At 42.9% G+C, this 27,606-nt stretch overlaps 1 protein-coding gene across 1 annotated transcript in view; it reads right to left on the bottom strand.

Moving 5' to 3' along the window:
* The window catches only part of HSPA4 (heat shock protein family A (Hsp70) member 4), a 52,689-nt gene extending 26,831 nt beyond the window's left edge, over nucleotides 1–25,858 (bottom strand). Inside the window, exons 1-7 of the mRNA XM_517930.8 lie at nucleotides 25,263–25,858; nucleotides 12,565–12,622; nucleotides 10,039–10,179; nucleotides 7,105–7,227; nucleotides 4,282–4,381; nucleotides 3,485–3,618; nucleotides 714–958 (exon numbers count right to left, since the gene is read on the bottom strand). Coding sequence (XP_517930.2) covers nucleotides 714–958; nucleotides 3,485–3,618; nucleotides 4,282–4,381; nucleotides 7,105–7,227; nucleotides 10,039–10,179; nucleotides 12,565–12,622; nucleotides 25,263–25,369 — 908 coding nt within the window. The 5' untranslated portion in view covers nucleotides 25,370–25,858. The remainder of the gene's footprint in view (nucleotides 1–713; nucleotides 959–3,484; nucleotides 3,619–4,281; nucleotides 4,382–7,104; nucleotides 7,228–10,038; nucleotides 10,180–12,564; nucleotides 12,623–25,262) is intronic.
* Nucleotides 25,859–27,606: the final 1,748 nt, after the last annotated feature.

Below are 27,606 nucleotides of genomic sequence, written 5' to 3'. Positions count from 1 at the left end.
AGAATTCTTGCAGCACTATACAAAAAGAGCTGTCACCCTCAAGTGAACCCGAATATTTCAAAAAGAAAAATTTCAGGCTAGGCACAGTGGCTCACACCTGTAATCCTCATACTTTGGGAGGCTGAGGTGGGTAGATCACCTGAGGTCAGGAGTTTGAGACCAGCCTGGCCAACATGGCGAAACACCGTCCCTACTAAAAATACAAAAATTAGCTGGGCGTGGTGGCAGGCACCTATAACCCCAGCTACTCAGGAGGCTGAGGCAGGAGAATCGCTTGAACCTGGGGGCGGAGGTTGCAGTGAGTTGAGATTGTGCCACTTTACTCCAGCCTGGGCAAAACAGCAAAAACCTCCATCTCAAAAAAAAATTACAATTTCTTAATCACTGGGTAAATTAAATTCAATGTAATTCTGCATTACAGCCCTTTGCCCTGATTTTTTGGAAACTGAAATCTCGTGTATAACAAATGCATATGTAAAGAACTACCAACATGTTGGAATATTCAATTAATCAGAACAAAAACATTAGTCTACATTATTAACCAGACCCAACTTTACATAAAAAGCAGGGTCCTCAATGGCTTCTAATTTTTAAAATAGAACCAAAATTATCATATAACCCCCATGATGATTTTAACAATTAGCCAATTAAAGGTTAATATATGTGGAGAAAACTCACTCTTCACTTTAACATCGAAATAGTAATATACTTACCTATTCATAGTTCCAGATACATCAACATCATTCATAAAACATTCAATGCTCAAAGGGAGATCTGAAGCATTTGCACTCATCAATTTCTTGAGTTTCTCACACTCCTGAGAGAGTCGTAATAATGCACGGATTTTGGACTTAATGTCTAGCTTGTATTTCTTCCCAAATTCTTCACAGAAGTGATTTACTAACACTTCATCAAATTTTCTACCTCCCAATGTCGTGTCAAATGCAGTGGCCAGAACCTTAAGGAAAAAATGAGAATTAATCTAACAATTAACCAATCGATTTTGAAACAGATGATATATATTTACCTGGTAAGTTGTTTATCTAAAAAAAAAAGAGGGAGGGTTACATTAAGGTTAAAACAAAGCAATGTATACATCATTTAATCCTTATTACCCCACACTGTAAAAATAGGCACTATAATCCCCAATTTACAGATAATGCTACAGACCTAGACAGATGAGATAAACTGCAGTTCACAAAGCTACTAAGTGGTAGAAGTGGAATTCAAAGCCAAATCTCCTTAATTCCAAAGTCCATGCCCTCCCCACTACACCAGTCTGACAACCAATAGCAGTTACATGTCCAAGGTAAAATATACTAACATGTCATGTACATACTTCTAGTCTACTCACTATCACAAAACTGAGTAATACCAAAGGCTCAACTCTCTGCAGTTTACTACCAAAGGATTCCTTAAAGCCTTAGCTCACAGCAATGTGTTTCTATTTAACCTGGAAGTCTAATTAGCCTGGGTTACCCGTTTTCAAATCTCTAACAGATTAGAAGCAAACTAGATCTAATTAGATTCAGTAATAGAAGTTAGGCTAAATAAGTGATGACATCCTTATGAAGGAATAAAACCAGTAAAAACAATCTCTTCAAAGAATGCTACACGTCATGGGGGAAATTTTCTTAGTATGTTAACTTAAAAAAAGACAGGACACAGAGCTAAATATAGTGACTCCAATTCTGTTTTCTTAGAAAATTAGAATGAAATACATCAAGCTGTTAAGAATGGTAAGATTGTAAGTAACTTTTCTTTATTTTTTTTTTCTTTTTTTTGAGACAGGGTCTCACTCTGTTGCCCAGGCTGGAGTGCAGTGGCACGATCTCAGCTCACTGTAGCCTCGACCATCCAGGCTCAAGCAATCCTGCCACCCCAGCATCCCAAGTAGCTAGGACTACAGGCACACATCACTACATCCAGCTAATTTTTGTACTTTCTTTGTAGAGACGGGGTTTTGCCATGTTGCCCAGGCTGTTCTCAAACTCCGGGCTCAAGCAATCCCCCCACCTCAGCCTCCAGAGTAGCTAGGACTACAAGCACACCGCCACACCCAGCTAACTTTTGTAGAGACAGGGTTTTACCATGTTGCCCAGACTTGTCTTTACACATAAATGTTTTCCAATTTGGGGAGATTTTTGTAATGAATATTTTTATAATTTAAAAGTAATCAAAAGGATTGCAAAACTGACAGGTGACAGATAACACAGAAGGACAATTTAGAAAAACAGAAGCAGATGGCTACTAATACACATCATTCTGATCCAAAGCCAGGATAAATTATAACCAGAGTCTTCCGTTTAAAAAGATGAAAGCATAGCATAGATCTTAGAAATTCTATTAGTGATTAAAGTTTAAACACTGAGAATTACATTTGGTCCACCATTTATAGCTGTCAAAAAGCAAAATCACAAATCTCTCATTTCCCAATTATCTAAAAGATTCGCTTTATTTTTCTTTAAAAACAAAACCACCTAGAAACAATATAAAACCAGAAAATAAAGTGGAAACGTCTATTTTTCAAAGAAACAAGACCATAACAAATGAAGTCTCAAAATGCCTCCAAAATTACCAAATATTTAGTTTGGGGTAATCCCTCTCCACCAATCTCCAATGGGTACAAGGCAGTCAATTCAGACCTTGGCACCAACAATTTTAATATACAATTCAAATAATTAAAGCAAACACTTGAGAAATCCTTGGTTCCTCACCAAATTCTAGATAAAATCATCTAGACAGAGAATTTTATACCCTACTGTGGAACTAGCATAAACCAGCAAACTCAACTATGACAGAGATCACCCTCTGGCCCCTCCTTGCCTTCTATACTTCTGTGTGTACAAAACTGCTTAAACTTTAGGCTTTCTAGAAATCTATAATTCCTAGTCCAGTTTGTTTTGGCATCCAAAAGAAACCCCTTTTCCAGAACACTCAAAACCTCATGAGCAAGAGTACAGAGCACCTGTACCACCCTCTCAATCCCCAGTGTAAAATTCACCAAGGAACTACATGTTAAAAAATCCTCCTGCTGGGCGCCGTGGCTCACGCCTGTAACGCCAGCACTTTGGGAGGCCGAGGCAGGTGGATCACCTCAGGTCGGGAGTTCGAGACCAGGCTGACCAACATGGATAAACCCCGTCTCTACTAAAAATACAAAATTAGCCAGGCGTGGTGGCACATGCCCGTAATCCCAGCTACTAGGGAGGCTGAGGCAGGAGAATCGCTTGAACCTGGGAGGTGGAGGTTGCGGTGAGCCAAGATCGCGCCATTGCACTCCAGCCTGGGCAACAAGAGCGAAACTCTATCTCAAAAAAAAAAAGAGAAAAAAAAGAAAGAAAAGAAAAAAAATCCTCTGAATAACCCTGTAAGGTATGCATTGTTTCTCCCATATTGTAGATGAGAAAAAATCATTGTCTCTCAAAATTTCATAATTACCATACTACTAACACAGTCTTCTGGAAAAAAAATATATACTTACTTTCAGTTTTCCTCTATTAAATGCACATACAGAAACTTGATAAGCAGAGTGGCCCATGTCTACAAAAACTACATTTCTTGGTTTCTCTTCTAAGGCAGGAAGATCCTGCTTATAGATTCCATATGCAAGAGCAACTACAGAAGAAAAAACACAAAAATTAAAAATAACATCTAAGTAAATAAAATTCATTTAAGCAGGAAAAAAGAGGTTTTATATATAACGAATGCAACTACATGTGTTATGTTTTAGAAATCAAATTCTTTATAAGCACTGTATAATTTATTCAAGAAAAAGATTATCTTCCAAGAGTTAAATACTGATATTCACTTAGACTTCCTTACAGTTGCCAATAGACTTTGGCATAATTTTCTCCAAGCCATTTCCCCCATTTTCCAAATATATTTTCCTGGATCTTTTCTACCCCTATGCTATGTTAACATCCCCACATGTTCTGTCCATGAGATGCTGCTTAATGTCCCATTCCTCTGACTCTACCAGTCCACAAGTCTAAGAGAAGACCAGTCTTTAACCCAAAGCACTGCTCCACACGCTAAGTGTTCTCCTTCCCCAACAAGCATGTGTTTAAATACCAAAATGCATGCTATGAAGGTACACAAAAAGCACTGGTCAGATTAATTCTTCACAAGTGACACAGTATCCAAAAACACCATGACCCCAGTGGTAAGCAAGAGCAGCAGTGCTGAAAGCAAAATAAAGAGCAAGAAACCCCAGGGTTTTAAAATTTCACAATCTTCAAGATTAACCAAGTCAAAAAAATAATCAACGGTCCTCCTTACCTGCAGTGGTTTCATTCATTAATCGCAAGCAATTAAGACCAGCAATCTGTGTTGCATCCATCACTGATCGTCTTTCTGCATCAGTATAGAAACAAGGAACCTACAAAAAAAAAAAAAAAAGAATGCTTACTGTATTATAGATTCTAATTTTAGTTAGTAAAATCCAGGAACACCATCAAATACCTACAGCAACTTATTCTGTATATGATCAAGAAAATATTTCAAACTAGTAGGGAAAAGTTAGAATATTTAGTAAGCAGTGTTAGGATAAACAAATAGCCGTACCATTACCTTACATATACTCATTACATGGCAGACCAAAATACCAACAGCTAAAGTAGTGACTGCAGAGAAGAGTTAATATAAAGGCCAGAAACTGCTATCCTTAGAAAACGCCTGCTTGCATGTTGGTCCTTGCCTGGCATCTAGGACCTTGATTTGCAAACAGTTCACTAAATCAATAGAAAAAATTTCCCTAAATGATTAAGAGTGGTTCACTGTACCTAAACTGTTTATATAAACATGCAGCTTGTGCTGACTACCGGCTTTCCTTCTGGGAGTTGGAATTTTGGTTCATGCTAGGTATAGGGTACCAATGTGACTGACCCCTGATGAAAACCATGGACTAGCCAGGCGTGGTGGCTCACGCCTGTAATCCCAGCACTTTGGGGGGCCGTGGTGGGTGGATCACCTGATGTCAGGAGTTTGAGACCAGCCCGGCCAACATGGTGAAACCCCATCTCTACAAAAAATACAAAAAAAAAAAAAAAAAAACCACTAGCTGGGTGTGGTGGCACATGCCTGTAATCCCAGCTACTCTAAAGGCTGAGGCTTGAACCTGGGAGGTGGAAGCTGCAGTGAGCCAAGATCATGCTACTGCACTCCCAGCTGGGAAACAAGAGCGAAACTCAGTCTCCAAAAAAAACAAAAAAAACAAAAAAAACCCTGGACCAGGCTAGGCAGAACTCCTGTGGTAGAGGACATTTCACCCGTATTGTTACAACCTGTTGCTGGAGTTAAGCACAGGCTGACTCTGGGAAGCTTGTGCCTGGTTTCCTCCAGATTCTGCCTCATGTGCCTTTTCCCTTTGTTGATTTTGCTTTGTATCCCTTCACTACAATAAATCTTAGCATGAGAATAGCTATATGCTAGGGCCCGTGAACCCTCCTAAGCAAATTACCAAAACTCCAGTGTGATCTTGAGGCCCCACCCAAACATGACTCAACACTATCACCTTTTAACTTGATACCCAAAACTGGAAGACACTTAGGCATTCCAATATTTTACATAAATTTTACTCCCACACAGAGTGTTATGCAGGATCAAAGCTAGGGGCACTAGATGGAGGAATGGAAACAAATCTGGGAGACCAATGGAAGAGCTGAGGAAAGGTAGGAAACATCTAAGAAATACAGGATCTGGTGTATCAGCCACTGGGGAATCAAGGTCACTGAATCTGACCTTTTTAAAGGAACACAGAATTTTCATTCTTCTATAAAGAATAAAGCCCATCCCCAGAATGGTGTACACAACTATAATCTAATTCTTTCTGACAAATGTCAATTCTACTTTACAATAACCAAGGACCAAGGAATCCGCCAGGCAACAGACTCTGGGGTGAAAAAGCCACCTAACAGTCCTTGCTTTGCCAATCAATGCACCAACATTAAGACAAAAGAGGCCATGAAACTAAAGTGTCAGGTAACAATTACAGAATGAGGAGATTCGGTGGCAAAGCCAATGTAACCACACATATTTCAACAGTCCCTAAGGATTCCACCAAACTAAAGCACAAAACTACAGTAGTCAGGCTTCCATCTTAACAGGGATATGCAAAAGATAAAGTCAACTGCTGCCATGTCTTTGTTTTTTGGATAAGTTTTTTGAGACAGGGTCTCAGTCTGTTGTCCAGGCTAGAATGCAGTGGTGTGATCACAGCTCACTGCAGCCTCAAACTCCTGGGCTCGAATGAGCCTCCCAAGTAGCTGGGACTACAGGTGTGTGCCACCATGCCCAGCTAATTTTTTTTTTTTTTGGTAAAGACAGGGATCTCATTGTGTTGCCCAGGCTGGTCTCAAACAATCTTCCTGCCCTGGCCTCCCACAGTGCTGGGATTAAACCACCATGCCCAGCCCTTGCCTTTGTCTTTAACGCTAGATACCAACAGCAAATACAAATACAGAACAAGTGCCATTTACAATTAGGGGTATCCAACTAATTCAACAAACGAGTGGCTACCCTGTGCTATGCTAGGCGATGAAAAAAATACAGGAAGAAGTGGGCAGGCTGAGATGAATGCACCTTGAAAAACAGAAGAGATTTAAATAGGCAGAATAACAAAGGAGGCCTGAGCAAAAGCTAAGCAGCAGAAGAGAGTAAGAAAATGAAGACTAGTTTCATAAATTTTTTTTTTCTTTGAAACAGAGTTTTGCTCTTGTCACCCAGGCCGAAGTGCAATGGCATGATCTCGGCTCACCGCAACCTCAGCCTCCCGGGTTGAAGTGATTCTCCTGCCTCAGCCTCCCGAGTAGCTGGGATTACAGGTGCCCATCACCACGCCCAACTAATTTTTGTATTTTTAGTAGAGACGGGGTTTCACCATGTTGGCCAGGCTGGTCTCGAACTCCTGATCTCAGGTGATCCACCCACCTTGGCCTCTCAAAGTGCTGGGATTACAGGCGTGAGCCACCGCACCCGGCCTGACAAACATTTTAAATAACCATTACAACCTGAGACAAAAAAACAACTTTACTTGAAATTAGCAGCTTTCTTCTCTCCGCTTCTTCATGCAAATTCCCAATAATGTATAGGGATCAAACTCACCGAAACAACACAGTCAACTACAGGCTTCTTAAGAACACTTTCGGCTGTCTCCTTCAGTTTGGACAAAAGCATGGCAGTCACTTGCTCAGTGGTAAAATTTCGCTCTTCCTCCATATATGTCACCTGCAAGAAAACAACAAAGGGGCCTAGACTTATTATATTTCTTTCTTCATGTCCTAGTCCTAAAAGCTAAAATGAACAATGCTTCCCATTATCAATGCAACATTATCTCAAGAGGGGATTGAAGAAAAAAAAAAGCTAGTTTTCGAAGTAATACCTTGAAGGTCACTTTTAGCTTCTTTTTTTATTATTATTATTAGTTTGGAGGCAGGGTCTCTCTCTCTGTCATTCTCTCTCTCTGGAGCGCCGTGGCATGATCACAGCTCACTGGAGACTTAACCTCCTGGGTTTAAGCAATCCTCCTGCCTCAGCCTCCCAAGTAGCAGGGAGCAAAAGCACATGTCACCATACCTAGCTAATTTATTTTTTTCTTGCAGAGACAGGGTTCTTGCTTTGTTGCCGATGCTGGTCTCAAAACTGGCTTCAAGCAATCCTCCTGCCTCGGCCTCCCAAAGTGCTGGGATTACAGGCATGAGCCACCACGCATAGCCTATTTTAGCTTTCAACCAAACACGATACTTGGAGATGAAGGACCACAGTATAAAACAACAAATCTTAAGACAAGTTCCTTTGCAAAGACAAATCAGTGTAGCTCACCATGACCCACACTGTCCCTCCATAAAGAGGCTGCTGGTAGAAACTATTTTACTATCTGACATACTATGTGTATTTTAATGTGTTTACTGTTTATTATCCATCTCCACAATTAGGATTCAATCTAATATGAGGACATGCATTTGTCTGATTGTTCACTGCCATAGCTCCAGCACCTAGAACAAGACCTGGCACAATAAATACTGGTTGAATTAAATAATAAAAGATGGGCTAAGTGCAGTGGCTCACACCTGTAGTCCCAGCATTTTGGGAGGCTGAGGCGGGCAAATCACTTGAGGTTAGGAGTTCAAGACCAGCGTGACCAAAATGGTGAAACCCCATCTCTACTAAAAACACAAAAAATTAGCTGGGCATGATGGTCCATGCCTGTAATCCCAGCTACTAGGGAGACTGAAGCATGAGAATTGCTTGAACCCAGGAGGCAGACGTTGCAGTAAACCTACATCGTGCCACTGCACTCCAGCCTAGGCGACACAGTGATAGTCTCAAAAAAAAAAAAATTTTTTTTAATAAGTAACAATAATGAACAAAGTTTCAAGATAAAGCCCTATTCCAGATAAAAGTCTGCAAATGTGATAACAGTTACGAATTTTAAATATTGAAAGACTGCCTAAAACAATCCCAACCCATCCTACATGCCCATATTCCCAAATTACAATCCAGAATAGAACATGTTGCTCTCTTCTTTTAGCTGCTGCCCTAACTCAGCTTGCGTGCCACCTTCTGACTCCCCAGCCCAACCACAATTTATTATGGTTTAGAACTGAACAGTTCTTACTTTATTGCATGATAAAGATGGGGAAATATCCCTCCTGGTGCCCTTTCTAAATTATCTCTTTCTTCCCTGCTATTTGCCTAATTCTGAGGTCAATTCCACCACTTTTAGACTTGCATCTACTTGTTTCCCAAATCTTCTTCCTAGTCTTTTTCTCCTTTGCTTCTTGCAATGCTTATGAATAAATCTGCCAATACCTATCCTATTTCTTTATTTCTTATTTCTAATAAGTATTGCACATTTCTTCACCTCCCTTTTTAACCCCTTTCTCTCTCCTGTGCTTCAGCTTCATCTTTTACTATCCCATTCAAACTGTCCTTAATTACCACAGATATTTTAAGAAAACCCAGTCATCATTCTTTAATTTTCAGAATTTTTCACTTCTAAATACAACTAAATTATCAGCTACACTGCAACAGCAGACTACCTTTTTCTCATGGTTCTCAACATCTCTTGGCTTTCCAGCCTGTTCTCCTGATTCTTGGCCTCCAAAATCAAATCTCTCCGTAAACTCACCTGCCTGGAAAGCCAATCACGCCCCCCTCCCCCCTCGTGGATTCCTCTTACTACCTCTGAGTGCAAGAAAGGCAAATGTGTCCACCCTATCCATCTCCCAGCCTCTTACCCTTTTTCTGTGATCAGTTCACTGCATACTTCACAGAGACTCCACTAGATGTACCAGAGATAAAGACCAAACTCACTTTTCCCCAAAAGAACATCTCTTTCTAAATTAAATCCTATCTCCAAGAGTATGTCCATCTATCCGCTAGTGACTTAAAACTGTGATTCCTACCAGGCGCGGTGGCTCACGCCTGTAATCCCAGCACTTTGGGAGGCTGAGGCAGGCGAATCACAAGGTCAGGAGTTCGAGACCAATGTGGCCAACACAGTGAAACCCCGTCTCTACTAAAGATGCAAAAAACTACCCAGGCATGGTGGCACGTGCCTATAATCCCAGCTACTTGGTAGGCTGAGGCAGGAGAATCGCTTGAACCCAGGAGGCAGAGGTGGCAGTGAGCCAAGATCACACCATTGCCCGCCAGCCTGGGTGACAAGGCGAGAGTCCATCTCAAAAAAAAAAAAAAAAAACTGTGATTCCTTTGCCTGCTCTTCCAGAAGTCATTCCCTAAAATCATGCTAAAAAGCCCACTGCATCAGTGAGCAAAACAAGCAGCAATGGCAGTATTAACTTCAAACCATCACTACCCAGGCCTCCAACCCATATTAAGAGCACCACTCACGGCTCCCAATCAACATCCAGATCATTCAAAAAATGTCAAATAGTCTTTACTAGAAAAAAGCTTTCCCTAAGCATCTGTAAGCATTTTCATTACAATCTGACATCAGAAAAGTACAGATAGATATTGAACTGATAAAATATAATAATGCATTTTAATTAAAAGGCATTAACCTGACAACCTTACCTTTATACCTGTTAATCCTGTAGGCAACTGCACAATATCATATGCAAGGTTAGATTTTTCTGCCTCCACAAATGGATCAGAGAATGCTCGGCCATGGAATCTTTTAAATCCTTGGACTGTGTTCTTTGCATTAGAAATTACCTAAGAGAAAGAATATCAAAGAGTGGAAAGACTACTACTAATTTTTTTTTTTATTTCAACAGCCTCAGATTAAATTAGCAACATTTTAACTTTATATAGAGTCTCCTTCTTGGTTTTGGTTTCTTCAGACCCTAAACTTTTCTAAATGGTGCCCACTAGCATGCGAAGTGAGGGAGGAGGGATATGCATGGGTCTCAGAGTGGCAGGGCTAAAAATAGAGCCCTGCTCTTCCTATATCCCATGAAGTCAGGTCATTATACTTGCATAAGTATTTTCTGTTCTTAAACTTCTAATAAACATTTACATAAAATAACTTTTAGCCTTTAAAAATTGCCCATAGTTTATGGTTGAAAGTTTCCAGGAACCAACTCAGCAATACATAAATTGATTTAGAAATTCTAGTTAAGGCCGGGTGTCATGGCTCACGCCTGTAATCCCAGCACTTTGAAAGAAGCCAGGGCCTCATTTGAGGTCAGGAGTTCGAGACCAGCCTGACCAACATGGTGAAACGCTGTCTCTACTAAAAATACAAAAAATTAGCCAGGCATGGTGGTGTGCACCTGTAACCCCAGCTACTCAGGAGGCTGAGGCATGAGAATCATTTGAACCTGGGAGGTGGAGGTTGCACTGACAGGGCCACTGCACTCTCAAAAACTGCACTCTCAAAAAAAAAAAAAGAAAGAAAAAAGAAAAGAAAAAAAATTCCAGTGAAACAAATTTCTCATAAAGGGGAAAAAAAAAATCATACTAAGTACACAAAAATGAACACAAAAGGATATTGGGAGAGTATTATTTGTAGTAGCAGACGCCTAGAAACAGCCTAAATGGTTAATAACAGGGAAATGCTTAAATAAATTATGGGCTATTCATACAATGAAATATCAACAGGTAAAGTTTTCAGAAGGTGGTAAGACAAATGTCTATATGATTTTTGGATAATGATTGAACAGGTGACTTACACTTTTTTATCTATGTTTTCTAATTCCTCTAGAATAAACTATCACAATTTATGAGGGGAAAATGCTGACAAAAATATTCAAAAAATTCCAGAATGACCTTCTGCTTAAGATTTACAGGCTGCTCCTCCCAATGCAGGAGATGTAGTAAGCTCCTGTATCAACCAGATGAAAGGGAACACACAGAAGTCCTTTTATGAAACAGATGAGGCCACCCAAATCATGCCTTCCTCGAGCAAGCTGCCAAACAGAAACTCTGTAACACAATAACTGTATCAACCTAGAACTGGGCAGCCAGTTTAGTATAGTAACTGTCTCTCAATCATGAAAAGCAGGTTTAAAAAACAGGAGCGATTTGCTCAAATTTTAGAAGGAAGAGATTTCAAAATTGCCCAATATTTTCTACCTGCTCTCTCCTAAAAGATCTTGAACACTGTGAAAATGAACTATAAAACATCCAACTTAATTAAAAACCAATTGGCCAAGCACCACTTTTTTAGGCTAATAAATTTTAGGCCCTGCCCCATTCAAAAACAGATTCACCCTATAGGGTTGCTCCAGGCTGAACCATAAGAAGGTCAAACATGCAACTCCTTAATTTTACAAATATCTCAGACACTTAGAATAACAGAACTCTTGGGGTTCTGCTGCTCTGGTTATTCAGAAACCAGCAACTACGTCAGGTTCCTGGTTTACAGAGTAAACTAAAAGCAAGTCCTTTAATGTATTTCTAGAGGTATGCTTTCGTTCCTTGAGAAACTTGTTTAACAAGATCAACACTTACCTTATATATGAGTAAGATGAAAGGCCCAACAAGACAGACTTAAGGAGCATGTAAAATATCAAGGAACAAGCAAGCCTTGCTTAACAAGATCTGGACAAAATACACCCTGGCAGTTTGCATTAAACAGATTATACTGCTAATGCTATTTTAAGGCCAGGTGCTTCTCACTGAAGCAGTGGTTCCTGGGTATCTGCAGGGGACTGATTCCAGGGCACCCCTTGAATTAGACCAAAATCCACAGATGCTCAAGTCCCTTAGACAAAAATGACATAGTATTGGCCTATAACCTATGCACATCCTCCTGTATACTTGAAGTTGTCTCTAGATTACTTATAACACCTAATACAATGTAAATGCTATGTAAGTAGTTGTTACACTGGATTGTTTTTATTTGTATTTTTTATTGTTCCAGTGTTGTATTTTTTCCCAAAAATATTTTTGATCCACAGTTGTTTGAATCTACAGATGCAGAACCCATGGAATTCTGAGGGCTGACTGTACATGGGAACAGAGAAGAGGTCTGTATCTGCCAGTTGTATTCCCAAGGCCTACCAGTGTTAGGCACATAATGGGCATTCAACTACTTGCTGAACACATGGATGAAGAGGAGAAATAAGTCATTTTAGGAAAAAAATGAAACTTTACCTGGCTTTTAGCTGCTGCTCCAATTGAACGATTCTTAGGACCAAAAGAAATGCAAGCCCTAGAAGACAAAAAAAGCACTTAAGAATTAAATCTTACTACAATAATAAATCCAAAAGCATAGCAGGCAAGATCTGAGTATCAGCTAAAATGCCATATATTTTAATGGTACAAATCTATGATTTTGACCTTTCTATTGAGTAAATCTGTCCATGGAACAGGTTGCCTCTTACAACTGAGTCCTGTCATTTACATGCTGGAGCACAGATCTGATGTGATAACTACCTGTCTAGAATACTAGAGAGGTGGGCTAGACAGTCTCTACCATCCTCTAATTACTTTTCAAGTCTCCTGCTCAAAATTCCAGTATAAAATAATGTACCCTCACATCAATGTATCAATTAACATTTTTAAGACAGCTCACAACTTCACCAAGAATATAGTCTACAAACCCTGAAAACAACTCTCGCCCTATTAAATAAGTAAAAAAGTAATTTTTCTACAACTAGTTTCCAGGCACTCAATTTTTTTTTTTTTTCAAGAGTCTCACTCTGTTGCCTAGGCAGAACTGCAGTGGCCCTATCTCAGCTCACTGCAACCTCCACCTCCCAGGTTCAAGTGATTTTCATGCCTCAGCCTCCCAAGTAGCTGGGATTACAGGCATGCACCATCACGCCCAGCTAATTTTTGTATTTTTAGTAGAGATGGAGTTTCACCATGTTGGTCAGGCTGGTCTCGAACTCCTGACCTCAGATGATTCACCCACCTTGGACTCCCAAAATGCTGACATTATAGGCGTGAGCCACCGCACCTGGCCAGGACTCAGAATTTCTGACAAGGAACTTTAACCCCACTTCTGAACATTCTTCTAAATCACCAATTCATACACAATCTCCTGATTTAATCCATTTACTGCTTCTTTTAGAAAGGCGAAACTGAAACCTGCTTGAAGGTTAAATAAAAACTCTGTGCTTATGCTTAAAAAGTGCAGTGGCTCACGCCTGTAATCCCAGCACTTTGGCGGGCTGAGGCAGGCGGATCACCTGAGGTCAGGAGTTCGAGACTAGCCAGGCCAACATGGTGAAACCCTGTCCCTACTAAAAATACAACAAGTAGCTGGGCGTGGTGGCATGTGCCTGTAATCCCACCTACTCAAGAGGCTGAGGCAGGAGAATTGCTTGAACCAAGGAGTCAGAAGTTGCAGTGAGCCGAGATTGTGCCACTGCACTCCAGCCTGGCAACAGAGCAAGACCCTATCTCAAAAACAAAACAAACAAAAAAGGGCATTAATAAGTATAAGTAAATTTTGGCCGAGCGTGGTGGCTCATGCCTGTAATTCCAGCACTTTGGGGGGCCGAGGCGGGCAGATCACCTGAGGTCTGGAGTTCGAGACCAGCCATGCCCACATGATGAAACCCCGTCTCTACTAAAAATACAAAAAAATTAGCTGGGCATGGTGGCGGGCGCCTATAATCCCAGCTACTCGGGAGGCTGAGGCAGGAGAATCACTTGAACCTGGGAGACGGAGGTTGCAGTGAGCCAAGATAGCGCCACTGCACTCCAGCCTGGGCAACAACAGCGAGACTCCGTCTCAAAAACAAAACAAAAAAAAGAGTAAATTTGGCTGGGCGCAGTGGCTCAAGCCTGTAATCCCAACGTTTTGGGAGGCCAAAGCAAGTGGATCATTTGAGTACCGGAATTCAAGACCAGCCTGGGCAGCATGGTGAAACCCTGTCTCTATAAAAAAAAAAAAAAAAATACAAAAAAATTAGCTGGGCATGGTGGTGAGCACCTGTAATCCCAGCTATGGGGCAGTCACGGGGTGGGGGTGGCTGAGGCAGGAGGATCACCTGAACCCAGGAGCCTGAGGCTGCAGTAAGCTGTGATCATGCTATTGCACTCCAGCCTGGGGAAGAGAGCAAGCAAGACCCTGCCTTAAAAAAAAAAAGATAGTAAATAAATTTATCCAGGGTCATGCAACCTGAAAGCAATGAAGTCAGGACTCTAGGTGATGTCTGAAGCTTTGACTCTCATCCTCCCTGAACTCCTAATTCTTCCAAGTCAACAGAGTAAATAAGAGCTCTGGAACCATACTGCCTTGGTCCAAACCTGACTAAATTAGATGAACTACTGATTTGGTAGAAACATAAACTTAAGAGCCCTGTGGAAACTGGCAGAATGCTGGGCCTCCCTGGGCTTCAGTGGTCCTTCACAACCAATGGCTAAGAACCCCTGTAAGCCAATCTCCCAGGGCAGCCACAGGAAGCCATGACTTCTATTAAATGACAGGAAGAACAAACATGGTACACCCTAGGACTTCATCAGAATTCCTCCAAATCCTAAGCTTTTGGGCCTAGAAAGTGCTGGGAGTAGCCCCTCAAAAGCAAAGGTGTCAAGCTCAGCCTTTCTGCAACTATGCCACCAATCACTAAAACAAAATCTGTTTTAGACACTAGATGCAAATAAATAAAAAAAAATCCTCACTACCACGTAAATGTCTCTCCTCTCAAAGCCCATATTACCCTTTAGGAAATTGCCCAAGGCAATCTTACCCACTTCCTCCACCTCAAAAAGGCTGCCTAGCATAAGCCTAATAATTGGCACACCTCCATCTTTCTAAATACCACCAGATCTAAATTTCTAAGGTATATCCCACCATGACCCCAATCACAACATAACTAAAAGGCAATGTTACTCATCTTCCATTGTTTCCTGCAGCCCTTTTTCAAACCTTTATCTCCTCAAAACAATTACAATTCCCAACTTTCCTGCAAATCCTGCTGAAGGGTTAATTTCCTATTCTACGTCAGTAACTCTGAAACTGTCTTGCTTCTAATAACCTTCCAAACAAAACCAACTACCAACAAATAAAACCTATATTCCTTAATATGGAACCTAAGGCCTCTCCCAACCCAATCCCATTTTCCAGCTGTATTTCATCCACACAATCAACACAAGTTGAATAAAGTATCCCAATCTTCCTGCTTTGCTTGTGTCACTTTTGACATCTGAAATGCCTAGTACCTTCACGTATTCTCTAGAAATTCCACCTATTTTGTCTGTAAAGCCTTCTCAACCCACCCCAACCCCCAAATAAAAAGTAATCGTTTACCGGGCACGGTGGCTCACGTCTGTAATCCCAGCACTTAGGGAGGCCAAGGCAGGCAGATCACCTGAGGTCAGGAGTTCAAGATCAGCCTGGCCAACATGGCGAAACTCTGTCTCTACTAAAAATACAAAACAAAAAACAAAAAAATTAGCCAGGCGTGGTGGCACACGCCTGTAGTCCCAGCTACTCGGGAGGCTGAGGCACCAGAATCGCTTGAACCCAGGATGTGGAGGTTGTAGTGAGCCAAGATCACGCCACTGCACTCCAGCCTGGGCAAGAGAGCAAGACTCAGTCGGGTGGTGGGGAAGGGTGGTAATCCTTTTTACCTCTTAAAACTGATTGGACTTGGTTTAATTTCTACTTAACACCAACCACAAACCGAATTACATTATCAATACTAACACATTTATTTCCCTTGCTAAAACAATGTTTTATAAGCCGTAAGTCACAACCCACGTGTGGGTCTAAAATCAATCAGGGGTTGGAAGAAGTCATGAACAGCAACTTAAATAGAAAATACAGCCGGGCGCGGTGGCTCACACCTGTAATCCCAGCACTTTGGGAGGCCGAGGCGGGTGGATCACGAGATCAAGAAATCGAGACCATCCTGGCTAACACAGTGAAACCCTATCTCTACTAAAAATACAAAAAATTAGCCAGGCATGGTGGCGGGCGCCTGTAGTCCCAGCTACTTGGGAGGCTGAGGCAGGAGAATGGCGTGAACCCAGCAGGTGGAGCTTGCAGTGAGGAGAGATCACGTCACTGCACTCCAGCCTGGGTGACAGGGCAAGACTCCGTCTCAAAAAAAAAAAAAAAAAGAAAACAAAACACATGTATGCACTGCATGTGAAAGTACTGTTGTTTAATGAAGCTTTTCAGTTGTGTGTGTGCACGTACCAAGTCTTAATGAAAAATGTAAAATCTGAGGTCTTCAGTTACAGATACATGCTGTCTAATGAAGTAGCCACTAGCCACATGTGGCTATTTAAATTTAAATTATTTAAAATTAAATAAAATTTAAAACTCAGTTCTTGCAGTCAAGGTTGCAGTGAGCTAAAATCATGCCACTACACTCCAGCCTGAGTGACAGAGTGAGACCTTGTCTCAAAAAAAAAAAAAAAAAAAGTCCTGTTTCACCTACTGGAACTGAAATCTAGTCAGCTACCTTTAAAATTATCTATTGATGTGGGATTTAAAAAAAAAGTCCTACTTCCATTAAAAAACGACAACTGAAAACAGAATATGATCAATTTGCTGAATTGGGTCAGTATGTAAAACAGCACCAGGCGTGCTGGCTCAGGCCTGTAATCCCAACACTTTGAGAGGCCGAGGTGGGCAGATCATCTGAGGTCAGGAGTTTGAGACCAGCCTGGACAACACAGTGAAACCCGTCTCTACTAAAAATACAAAAATTAGCCAGGCATGGTGGCGCGCGCCTGTAATCCCAGCTACTCAGGGGGCTGAGGCAGAAGAATCACTTGAACCGGGGAGGCAGAGATTGCAGTGAGCCGAGATTGCACCACTGCATTCCGGCCTGGGCGACAGAGAGAACTCCGTCGCAAAAAAAAAAAAGTATAACAGCACAAATTGAAGGATTTTGAAAACTAAAGGCTCACATACAGAAACCTAATATTTAAATGATATGAATACTCAAAAAGATTAACTTGAATATTAGCGCTAGCACTAGAACATAGGTCAATGCTTCTTGGTACAAGTTTACTGTAGAAAATTAGAAAACAGACAAGTATGAAGAAAAAAATAAAAATTATATATACTTCCACAACCCTCCCCCCACCACAGAGGGCCACTATTAACATTTAGGTAAATACTCCTATGTAATCCTACTAAATCTAGTAAGTCCTTAAAAAAAAAAAGTAAAACTGATATACCACAATCAGTTTGCTTCTCCTCAACAAATGCTCTGAAAAGTCTTCAATGGCTGAATTATTGAGGATTTTGACATGGAATAAGCAAGACAAGAATATTTAAAGGAAATATACCTACTACTTTCCAGTCAACAAGAACTTTCAAATCTTGCAGTCTACATCCCTGATCCCTATCCACGGCAGGAATCCTCTCTCATCCAAGCAGGTCAAGCTCCCGTGTTTCATAGTTCTCATTACAGAGCCTTCTGGTGCCAGGTGGTGTGCTAAGCATCCTACACTTGATAATCCTATATTCTCTGAGAAATGGGATTAGTATACAGGAAAAGCTGATTCAAGTCAAGTCAATGTGCCCAGAAACGTATTAGAGTCTATGATTCAAAATTAGGACCATCAGACTCCAAACCCCACGTATACACACATTTTGGATTTTTTTTCTGGTTTTGAGACAGGGTCTCTCACTCTGTCACCCAGGCTGGAATGCAGTGGCTCGATATCTGCTCACTGCAACCTCCCCCTCCCAGGCTCAAGCAATCCTCCTACCTCAGCCTCCCAAGAAGCTGGGACTATAGGTGTGTACCACCATGCCTAGCTAATTTTTTTTTTTTTTTTTTTTTTTTTGAGACGAAGTCTCACTCTTGTCACCCAGGCTGGATGCAATGAAATAATCTCGGCTTACTGCAACCTCTGCCTCCCGGGTTCAAGTGATTCTCCTGCCTCAGCCTCCCAAGTAGCTGGGATTACAGGAACCTGCCACCACACCCAGCTAATTTTTTTATTTTTAGTAGAGACAAGGTTTCCCCATCTTGGCCAGGCTGGTCTCAAACTCCTGACCTCAGGCGAACCGCCTGCCTTGGCCTCCCGAAGTGCTGGGATTACAGGCACGAGCCACCACACCCAGCCTCTTTTATTATTCTATTATTATTATTATTACTATTTTTGAGACGGAGTCTCACTCTGTCACCCAGGCTGGAGTGCAGTGGCACCATCTCGGCTCACTGCAACCTCTGCCTCCTGGATTCAAGCAATTCTCCTGCCTCAGCCTCCTGAGGAGCTGGGATTACAGGCGCGTGCCACCACACCCAGCTAATTTTTGTATCTTTAGTAGAGGCAGGGTTTCAGCATACTGGCCAGGCTGGTCTCAAACTCCTGGCCTCAGTGGATCCGCCCACCTCGGCCTCCGAAAGCGCTGGGATTACAGGTGTGAGCCACCACACCCGGCCAATTTTTGTACTTTTTGTAGAGATGGGGTTTCGCCATGTTGTCCAGGCTGGTCCCAAACTCCGGAGCTCAAGTGATCCCCCCACCTCGGCCTCCCAAAGTGCTGGGATTACAGATGTAAACCACCACACCCGGCCCTATTTTGTTTTGGTTTTGTTTTTGGGGTTTTGAGATGGAGTTTCACTCCTGTTGGCCAGGCTGGAGTGCAATGGCATGACCTCAGCTCACTGCAACCTCCACCTCCCGAATTCAAGCAATTCTCATGCCTCAGCCTCATCCTCAGCTGGGATTACAGGCATGCACCACCACACCCAGCTAATTTTGTATTTTTTAGTAGAGACAAGGTTTCACCGGGTTGGCCAGGCTGGTCTCAAACTCCTGACTTCAGGCGACCCGCCCACCTCAGCCTCTTCAAGTGCTGAGATTACAGGCGTGAGCCACTGTGCCCAGCCCCGTTATGTTTTTTAAGAGATGGTTCTCACTCTGTTGCCCAGGCTTGGAGTGTAGTACTCAATCACGGCTCACTGCAGCCTTGATCACTGACCTCAAGTGATCCTCCCACCTCAGTTTCCCAAGTAGCTGGCATGCCACCACAGCCTGCTAATGTTTTAAATTTTTTATAGAGACAGAGTCTCGCTATATTGCCCAGGCTGGTCTCACACTCCTAACTTCAAGCAATCCTCCTGCCTCGGCCTCCCAAAGTGCTGGGATAACAGGCATGAGCCACCACAGCCAGCCTTAATTCATTCCTACTTCTATCCTTCACTCAAACTATCTGAATCCTTTATTCCATGTATTATCTAATCCTATTTGTTCAAGTCTCACTCCAGCCTTTCCTCATCAGTTCAGCCTCCACTGCTTACATCTCCTTTGAACATGGTATTTTATGTCTGTATCACACAGCCTTGTCCATAATTGGACTCATTCTATTTACTGCTGCTTATGTTATTCATATTTTAACCACATTGATTACAACTAGACAGCAGGAATCTCTATCTTACACTTCCTCTATACTACACACAATGCCAAGTCAGTGCTGCTTAATCCATAAGAAGTACTCACACATTTGCTGCTTGACTGACGTTGCTTTTCCTCCATTCCAAATTGCAGGGAGTTAATTCAAATCAAGTTTAAGATCCCTCTGTTCTAATCTTTAAGTCCTAGAAATTACTTCTTTTTTCAGCCAGACAATATCACTGTTTTCCTTTTCTTAAAAGAAACTACTGACCGAATATTTATACACATTCTGAGAGGATATTATGAACAGCTGCAACTGGCATAGGTCCTTTAAAAGGTATAGTTTCATTTTTATAAGTGTATGCATAGCTAGGCGCGGTGGCATGCACCTGTAGTCCCAGCTATTCGGGAGGCTGAGGCACCAGAACTGCTTGAGCCTGAAAGGCGGAGGTTGCAGTGAGCCAAGATTGCACCATTGCACTCCAGCCTGAGCAAAAGAGTGGGACATTGTCTCAAAAAAAAAAAAAAAAAAAAAAGGTACGCAGAACTACTCTCAGGATATTACAACAGCCATTGCTCTAATTCACTTTCTTCAACAATAGGAGAAAATGAGCTTTTCAGAGAAACCGCAATAATTAGACTATCACATACAACTGATAGGCAAAACTAGAATGGAAATAGAGACATTAATCAGAGTACTCTCTGGTTACTGCATTAGCCATGGACTAGAAAGTACCAAAAAGAGCTGATACCCAACAGACCAAACAACTCATACTTTTGAGATTTGCTGTTCCTAAAAACACAGCAAATTCCTCAGTAATTAACCTTTGCACTTTAAAAGTACACAGTTGTAGAACCCAAAAGGTAAACTTCCATAGATTTCATCTTACTGTCCTAATCTCATAAAAAATTAATAAAAAATACAAAAAGTAATAGTATTATTAGCAAATACTTTGGCAGTATTTACTGAATCCCAGGCATTTTTCTGAGCACTATGGCAAAAAAAAAAGGTATAAGTTATAGTTTTAACTCATTATAATTCTCATAATCTCCAATGAAGTAGAGAAATCACATCTGTTCCTACTGCAAATTAATCTGTTATATTTGTGTAAAGAATTCTGGCAATATTACTGAAACTTTAAGTATATACAGTATATCCCTTACCCTAGCAAATTCACCTCTGGAAATCTATACAACAAAAATAAAAGCATTAACATTACAACATAAATATGTAAGGCTACTTATTGAAGAACTATTTGTAACAGCAAAAAGTTAGAAATAACCTGTTTGAAGAAAACGTGTTAGAGCCATAATAAAGAATTTTACAGGCCGGGCGCGGTGGCTCACGCCTGTATTCCCAGCACTTTGGGAGGTCAAGGCGGGCGGATCACTTGAGACCAGGAGTTTGAGACCATCCTGGCCAACATGGCGAAACCACGTCTACCTAAAAATACAAAAATTAGCCGCATGTACGCACATGACCGCAACAATGCACTCCAGCCTGGGTGACAGAGCCAGACTCCGTCTCAAAAAATAATCTTCCCACCGCACCTAGGTAAAAATCATTATTATTATTTACAAGGCTCTGCCTAATTCCTCAGATTCATCTCACAGCATTCTCTCAAGCAGCTGAAAGAGTCGTGGCTGCTCTTCAATGTATCAAGGATGCAGCTTTTCTTGCTCAGGTCTTTCCCACTTGCTGTTCCTTCTGCCGGGAACAACTCTTCCTCAAACCTACTGTGACCTCCAAGGTAAAATCCTACTCATCCTCAGGTCTCAGATGGTACTTCTTTCAAAGCACCTTCTACCCAACTTATTTTTGAGACAGAGTCTCGCTCTGTCACCTAGGTTGGAGTGCAGTGCATGATCTCGGCTCACTGCAACCTCCGCCTACCAGGTTCGATTCTTCTGCCTCAGCCTCCAGAGTAGCTGGGACCACAGGCGCCCGCCACCACACCCAGCTAATTTTTGTATTTTTAGTAGAGACAGGGTTCCAGCATGTTGGCCAGGCTGGTTGCGAACTCCTGACCTCAAGCGATCCTCCTACCTCAGCCTCCCAGAGTGCTGGGATTACAGGCATGAGCTATCGTGCCAGGTCCTTCCATCCAATTTAAATTAGACCCGCTTATTCTATACTCTCACTGTATTCTGTACTTTTCCACCTTGCCCTTTACCACAGTTAGTAATTACTACATATTTTTGTTTAGTATTTGGTTTAATCCACCAGCCATGTCCATAATGGCATGACCTTATTTGTTCACCAAAGTACCTCCAGTGCTTAGAAAAATGGCTACCACATCAGAGGCACTCAACATCTGATAAAATGAAGGAAGCCTAAATTGGGTGGAAAATCAAGGGTCTCTTCTGGATGAGACTCCACTGGCTCCTCAAAAACCTAATCCAGATTGTTACACCCATATCTGAAACAAGGTACTTCCACCATCATAAACCCTCTAAGACTTGCATCTCATTTCCACTCTCATGTTAAAACAAACACACAACATGCAGTCTTTTTGTACATGAGCTCCAAATCCATTCCTCCATAACCACTACCAAAAAAAAAAAAAAAAATCAACCTTCCTGCTACCATTTTCTATTTAGCCCAAGACTCCAAAACAGAGTAATCAAAGTGAATCAAAATCATACAGTTCAGAAATTACTTGAAATGTATGGCATGCCTGTAAGTTAATGAAAACTATGAAGGAAAATATGAAGAAAACATGTAAGGAAAATTATTTAAATGGAATTTTCTTATCACAATTCCGTGGTGTATGGGGTCATATATATCACAATGTCTTTGAGGCAAATTTTTTATCTGAAACAACTCAGTTTCAAATAGAATTCATGGTATAATTGTTGTAGCTATTGTCTTTCTAAAAGAAAAACAGGAGCATGTGATAATAATCTAAAAGAAAGGATAGGAACACTGTTCTTCCCCATACTTGGGATTCTCTTCCTGTGCGCCCTTTGGAGCTAAAGCGTGTTCAATCACAGGGCAGGAAAGGACCAAAACACTAAATACATTAACTCAGCGCTTTAGCCTTTTCAGTTCCTTAGGGGAGACATTTTATAGACCAAGAAAACACGGATACAAAGATATTCTCAAATACTAAAATGCTTAAAAACAAACTTTAATGCTTAAAAAAAAACTTCAGGGCACAATACACTTCCCCGGAGATGCCAAGTTAGACTACCCATTGTTAAAAAGTACAAATAGGGAAAATAAACTGCTAAAGGGCACAGGACTTTGGGGGAGTGATGAAAATGTTCTAAAATTGATTACAGTAATGGTTGCACTGTTTTGTGACTACACTAAAAACGATCACTTCATCTGGTTAAATTGTATAGTATATGAATTAAACCTTAATAAAGCTGTGCCAGGTGCGGTGGCTCACTCCTGTAAACCCAGCACTTTGGAAGGCCGAGGCAGGCAGATCACTTGAGGTCAAGAGTTCGAGCCCACCCTGGCCAACATGGTGAAACCCTGTCTCTACCAAAAAAAGACAAAAATTAGCCAGGCGTGGTGGCGCACACCTGTAATCCCAGCTACTCGGGAGGCTGACGCAGGAGAATCGCTTGAACCCAGGAGACGGAGGCTGCAGTGAGCCGAGATTACGCCACTGCACTCCAGCGTAGGGAACAGAGTAAGACTCCTTTTCTCAAAATAAATAAATAAATAAATAAATAAACCTTAATAGGGCTGTTAACAAGACTAAACTCAGCAAAGGGACAGCAAACTACAGTTTTGGCTTCTGGGATGAGTTTTCAGGGGAAGCACCTGGGTTAGGAGGTGGGGGGTGCGGAAATTTGACAAGTGGAAAGGAAATGTGAGACTTCTGAACAATCCAGTTTGGCTGAAACCTGCTGAAGAAATGTGACAAAAATTGAGGGTGAAAATAATGGACCTTAGAATTGAGCCCCTGGGGCCGGGCACCTGACTCACGCCTGTAATCCTAGCACTTTGGGAGACCGAGGCGGGAGGATCACTTGAGGTCAGGAGTTCGAGACCAGCCTGAGCAACTCGACAACACCCCGTCTCTACTAAAAATACAAAATTTAGCCGGGCATGGTAGCACGGGCCTGTAATCCCAGCTCCTCAGGAGACTGAGGCAGGAGAATCTCATGAACCCCAGAGGCCGAGGTTGCAATGAGCCGAGAGCATGCCACTGCACTCCAGCCTGGGGCGACAGAACGAGACTCCATCTCAATCAATCAATAACAAGTGAGCCCCTGGGCAGGGCACGGTGGTTCATGCCTGTAATCCCAGTACTCCGGAAGGCCGAGGCTGGAGGACTGCTTGAGTCCAGAAGTTCGAGACCAGCCTGAGTGACATAGTGAAACCCGATTTCTACTAAAAATAAAGAAAATTAGCCAAGCATGGTGGCGCACGCCTGCAACGCCAGCTACTCAGGAGGCTGAGGTGGGAGAATCACCTGAGCCAGGAGCCAGGGAGGTCGAGGCTGCAGTGAACCAAGATCGCACCACTGCACTCCAGCCTGGGCAGCCAGAGTGAGACCCTGTCGGTCTCAAAAAAGAAAAAAAAAAAAAAAAAAAGAATAGAGACCCTGAATGGCAAATAATACAGAACTTCTTACAAGATTTTGTCTAAGAACATGACAATGGATTAAAATGTATCTACAAGTATTCAAAAGGCAGACTCTTTCACTGTAACCAGTGAAAGACCTGAGTGACTCACCATTTTTTAGAACTGTGTCTATGCTGGTCCCAAAACTTACTATGGGTTCTAGAAGTCAAGGCGGGCCCTTGAGCCACTAACAATTGTGGCCAACACACTGGTTAGAATCCATTATCGTTAAAGTGCAACCCTATTGAGGGGTTAACGCGCACAAAACAGAGAGTGACCCAATATAGTACAATATCCCGAAATAATGTGGAAAACAAAAGCGATTGCAAAGTTATCATAAGAGCACCGATTTTATTAAATTCCTATCCGTGCCAACCCAACCTCAAGACCCCGAGTCCATCCGGAACCCGTGCCTGAGGCTGTTCCAGCTCGCTCTCTTCCGGGCGCTGCCCCGCCCCCACTCACGTGGGACGCTGACCGCTCCACGGTCTCGCGGCTGGCAAGCCCCAGAACCCGTTCGATTCAACTATTATTAAGCGCCTGCTGTGTGCAAAGTTCTGAGCTTTCTGTTGGACTCAAAAGACTCAGTACGACCTGGGCCTGGTCTCTGCCCTCAAGAAAAGGACCGCGATCCGTTTACATCCTAGGCCTGCAGTCCTTCCAGTTCCTACCCGTGCCCTCCGCTGGTCCGAGTACCGGCCAGAAGCCTTTCTTCGGCCGACGGGCCACCGGGGAAAAGGCCCTCGCGCTTAGCACACACCCACGCTCATGGTGGGCCGCGGCCCCTAGTGTCCTAATACCTACTGGGGGTCCCTGACCTACCGGGACCTCGGCTCGGAACGGAGGCGACTCCTCGGCCCGCGTTCCCCAAGCAGCGAGGGTCCCAGACTGGAACAAGCATTATCTCCTAACCCCAGTGCACGCGGCCGGCCCGGCCCACACTTACGGCGTGCAGCGGTCGCTATACTCATTAGCGATAGTCTCGATGCCGCCGGCGCGGGCCACAGCGACGTAGCAGCTCTGGAAGCCCAGGTCTATGCCCACCACCGACATGGCGCCGGCTACTGCTCGGGCTCGGGCCCGGGTCCGGCCACCGAGACAGGACACGGACCCCCGGCGGGGCTAGCGAGTAGAAAGCAGGCCTCTTGGGCCGAGGCTACTGAGGGGCGTGCGGTGTCCACGCGAGCGCCTAAGTCCTTCCAGTGGGGACTGCAACCGAGAGCGCTGCTCAGCCCGGCTCCGGCTAAGTGGCCGCAGAGGAGGCGCCGGTAGCGGGGGCGGAGAAGATCTCGAAAGATCTCGTTGCGACGAGAGCGGAGCCGCAGCACGAGAGCTACGAAAGAACGGAATGTTCTCGCGATATCCCGGCTCAGGCGCTTTTCCCCTTGAGGCCCCGCCCCCAGTACGTCTGAATACGTCACGTCCTGGCTCGAGAACCTGGGAAAGGACTGGGTGGCTGAAAGATGGCTGGAAAGCGCATTTGGCCAACCGAGCCTGCGCATGGAACCTGCGGCGCTGCACAGCTGCATAGAGATGTGGAGCACCTCCCTTTACCGTAGAAAGTAGGCGAGCCAGCTCGAGGCACTATACTGAGGAAGCGCTGCGGCCTACTTCCGCCGTTTTTCTTAACATCAAAGAAACTTCCGGTAGTGGGGTGTCTTGCATTCCACCGTGTCGGTGCCCCAGAATGAGACGCAGGCTGATCTGCAGATCCCGCAGGGTGCCTTCTGCTCTTCTCGGGGCAGGTTGGCCGGTAGGGGAGAAGGCCGCCATTGGAACGCGGCCTTTATGTCGGGTTCTCTCAAGAGTCTAAGATCGCACCCTCACCAGCGGAGGGAAGGAGCCCACTCCCAGCCACACCGCTTTGTTTTCTTTCGCTTAGCCTTGTTGCGCCGTTCTCTAAGCCACTCATGTCCTTAGATCAGATTGAGGGGCCCGCAGGATTTAAGCCTTTAATCCACAGCACATTCCAAGCACCTACCCGGTGGTAGGCCCTAACAAGGAACACAGGCAAGTAACACGCTGCCTGGCCTGAAAGGTCCGCTCAGACCTTTACGTGAAGTTAATAAATGTTAAGCTTCAGGGCCCCTCGCTTGTATGGCCTCCTGGGAGAACAGATAGTTGCTGAGTTGTGGAGAGGGGAAGCCAGCTTGAGATTAGGAAGCAAATCTATGTAAGCATTTCTAATAAATTACCCAGAGAGATCTAAGGAGAATCTGAATCTCCAAGTCTCTAGTAATGTGTTGTGATTTGTCGTTTTAATTATTTGTTTTGTGTATTTTTAGGGCCCCCCAATGGTATATAAGTTTCACCTCTGCAAAACCTGGATCATCCCCATCATGAGGGTGGCTAAACAAGTAAAGGTGACCCCAGTACAGAATGGCAAGTGCTATATGCACAGAATGGTGGAGACTAGGACAACTTCCCAGAAAAGGAAAAGGCTGTGTTCAAGTTTGGAAAACTAGCAATAGAGACCATAGTTTAAGGACTAAAAAGAAATTCTCCGTTGCTGGAGGGTACATCATGAGTTGAAGGTCTCAAGGCTAGAGTACCTGCCCTTCAGCCATTTTAAAAGTGAATGAGCAAAGAAGAAATTACATTGCCCTGGTATGCCCTTCCCTTTAAATACCTGCATTTCCTGCCACCCCAGGAGGTACTTCACTCTATAGGAGCAACCCCAAACCCGGGTTGATTACCATTAAAACTTGCAAATGGCCACACTGTTCTCACATTTTGCCTAACTAAAACCTGTTTGTTCTTCAAAGACAAGTACCAGGTGCTACCTGTAAAAGGGTACTGGGAGTAAAAAGAGTAGAGGCAGCCAGGAACAGCCTTTGGAAAAACGAGAGCAGGGACATATTTGTACATTGTATACCCATGTTCATAGTAGCTTATTCACGGTAGCTAAAAGGAGGAAACAATCCACATGTCCATTGACAGATGAATGAGTTTTCTAAATTTAGTGTATACGCGTAACAGTACATTATACAGCTTTGAAAAGACAAAGGAATGAAAGTCTGATAAATGCTACAGCATGAATGAACCTTGAAAATACGCTAAGTGGAAAGCCAAACAAATCAAAATTAATTTTTTTTAATTTTTAATTTTATATTCAAAATTTAATATGATTCCACTTGTATCAGGCACCTACAATAAACTACATAAAGACAGAAAAGCGGTTTCACAAGTAGAGTGAAATGGAGAGTTAAGGGATACAGAGTTTCAGTTTGGGAAGATGAGAAAGTTCTGGAGATAGATGCTGGTGGTAGTTGCATAAAAATGTGCATGAT

This window comes from Pan troglodytes, chromosome 4, assembly GCF_028858775.2.
Source record: "Pan troglodytes isolate AG18354 chromosome 4, NHGRI_mPanTro3-v2.0_pri, whole genome shotgun sequence".
In the NCBI taxonomy this organism is placed as follows: domain Eukaryota; kingdom Metazoa; phylum Chordata; class Mammalia; order Primates; family Hominidae; genus Pan; species Pan troglodytes.
This window is presented reverse-complemented; position numbering and strand designations above follow the sequence as displayed.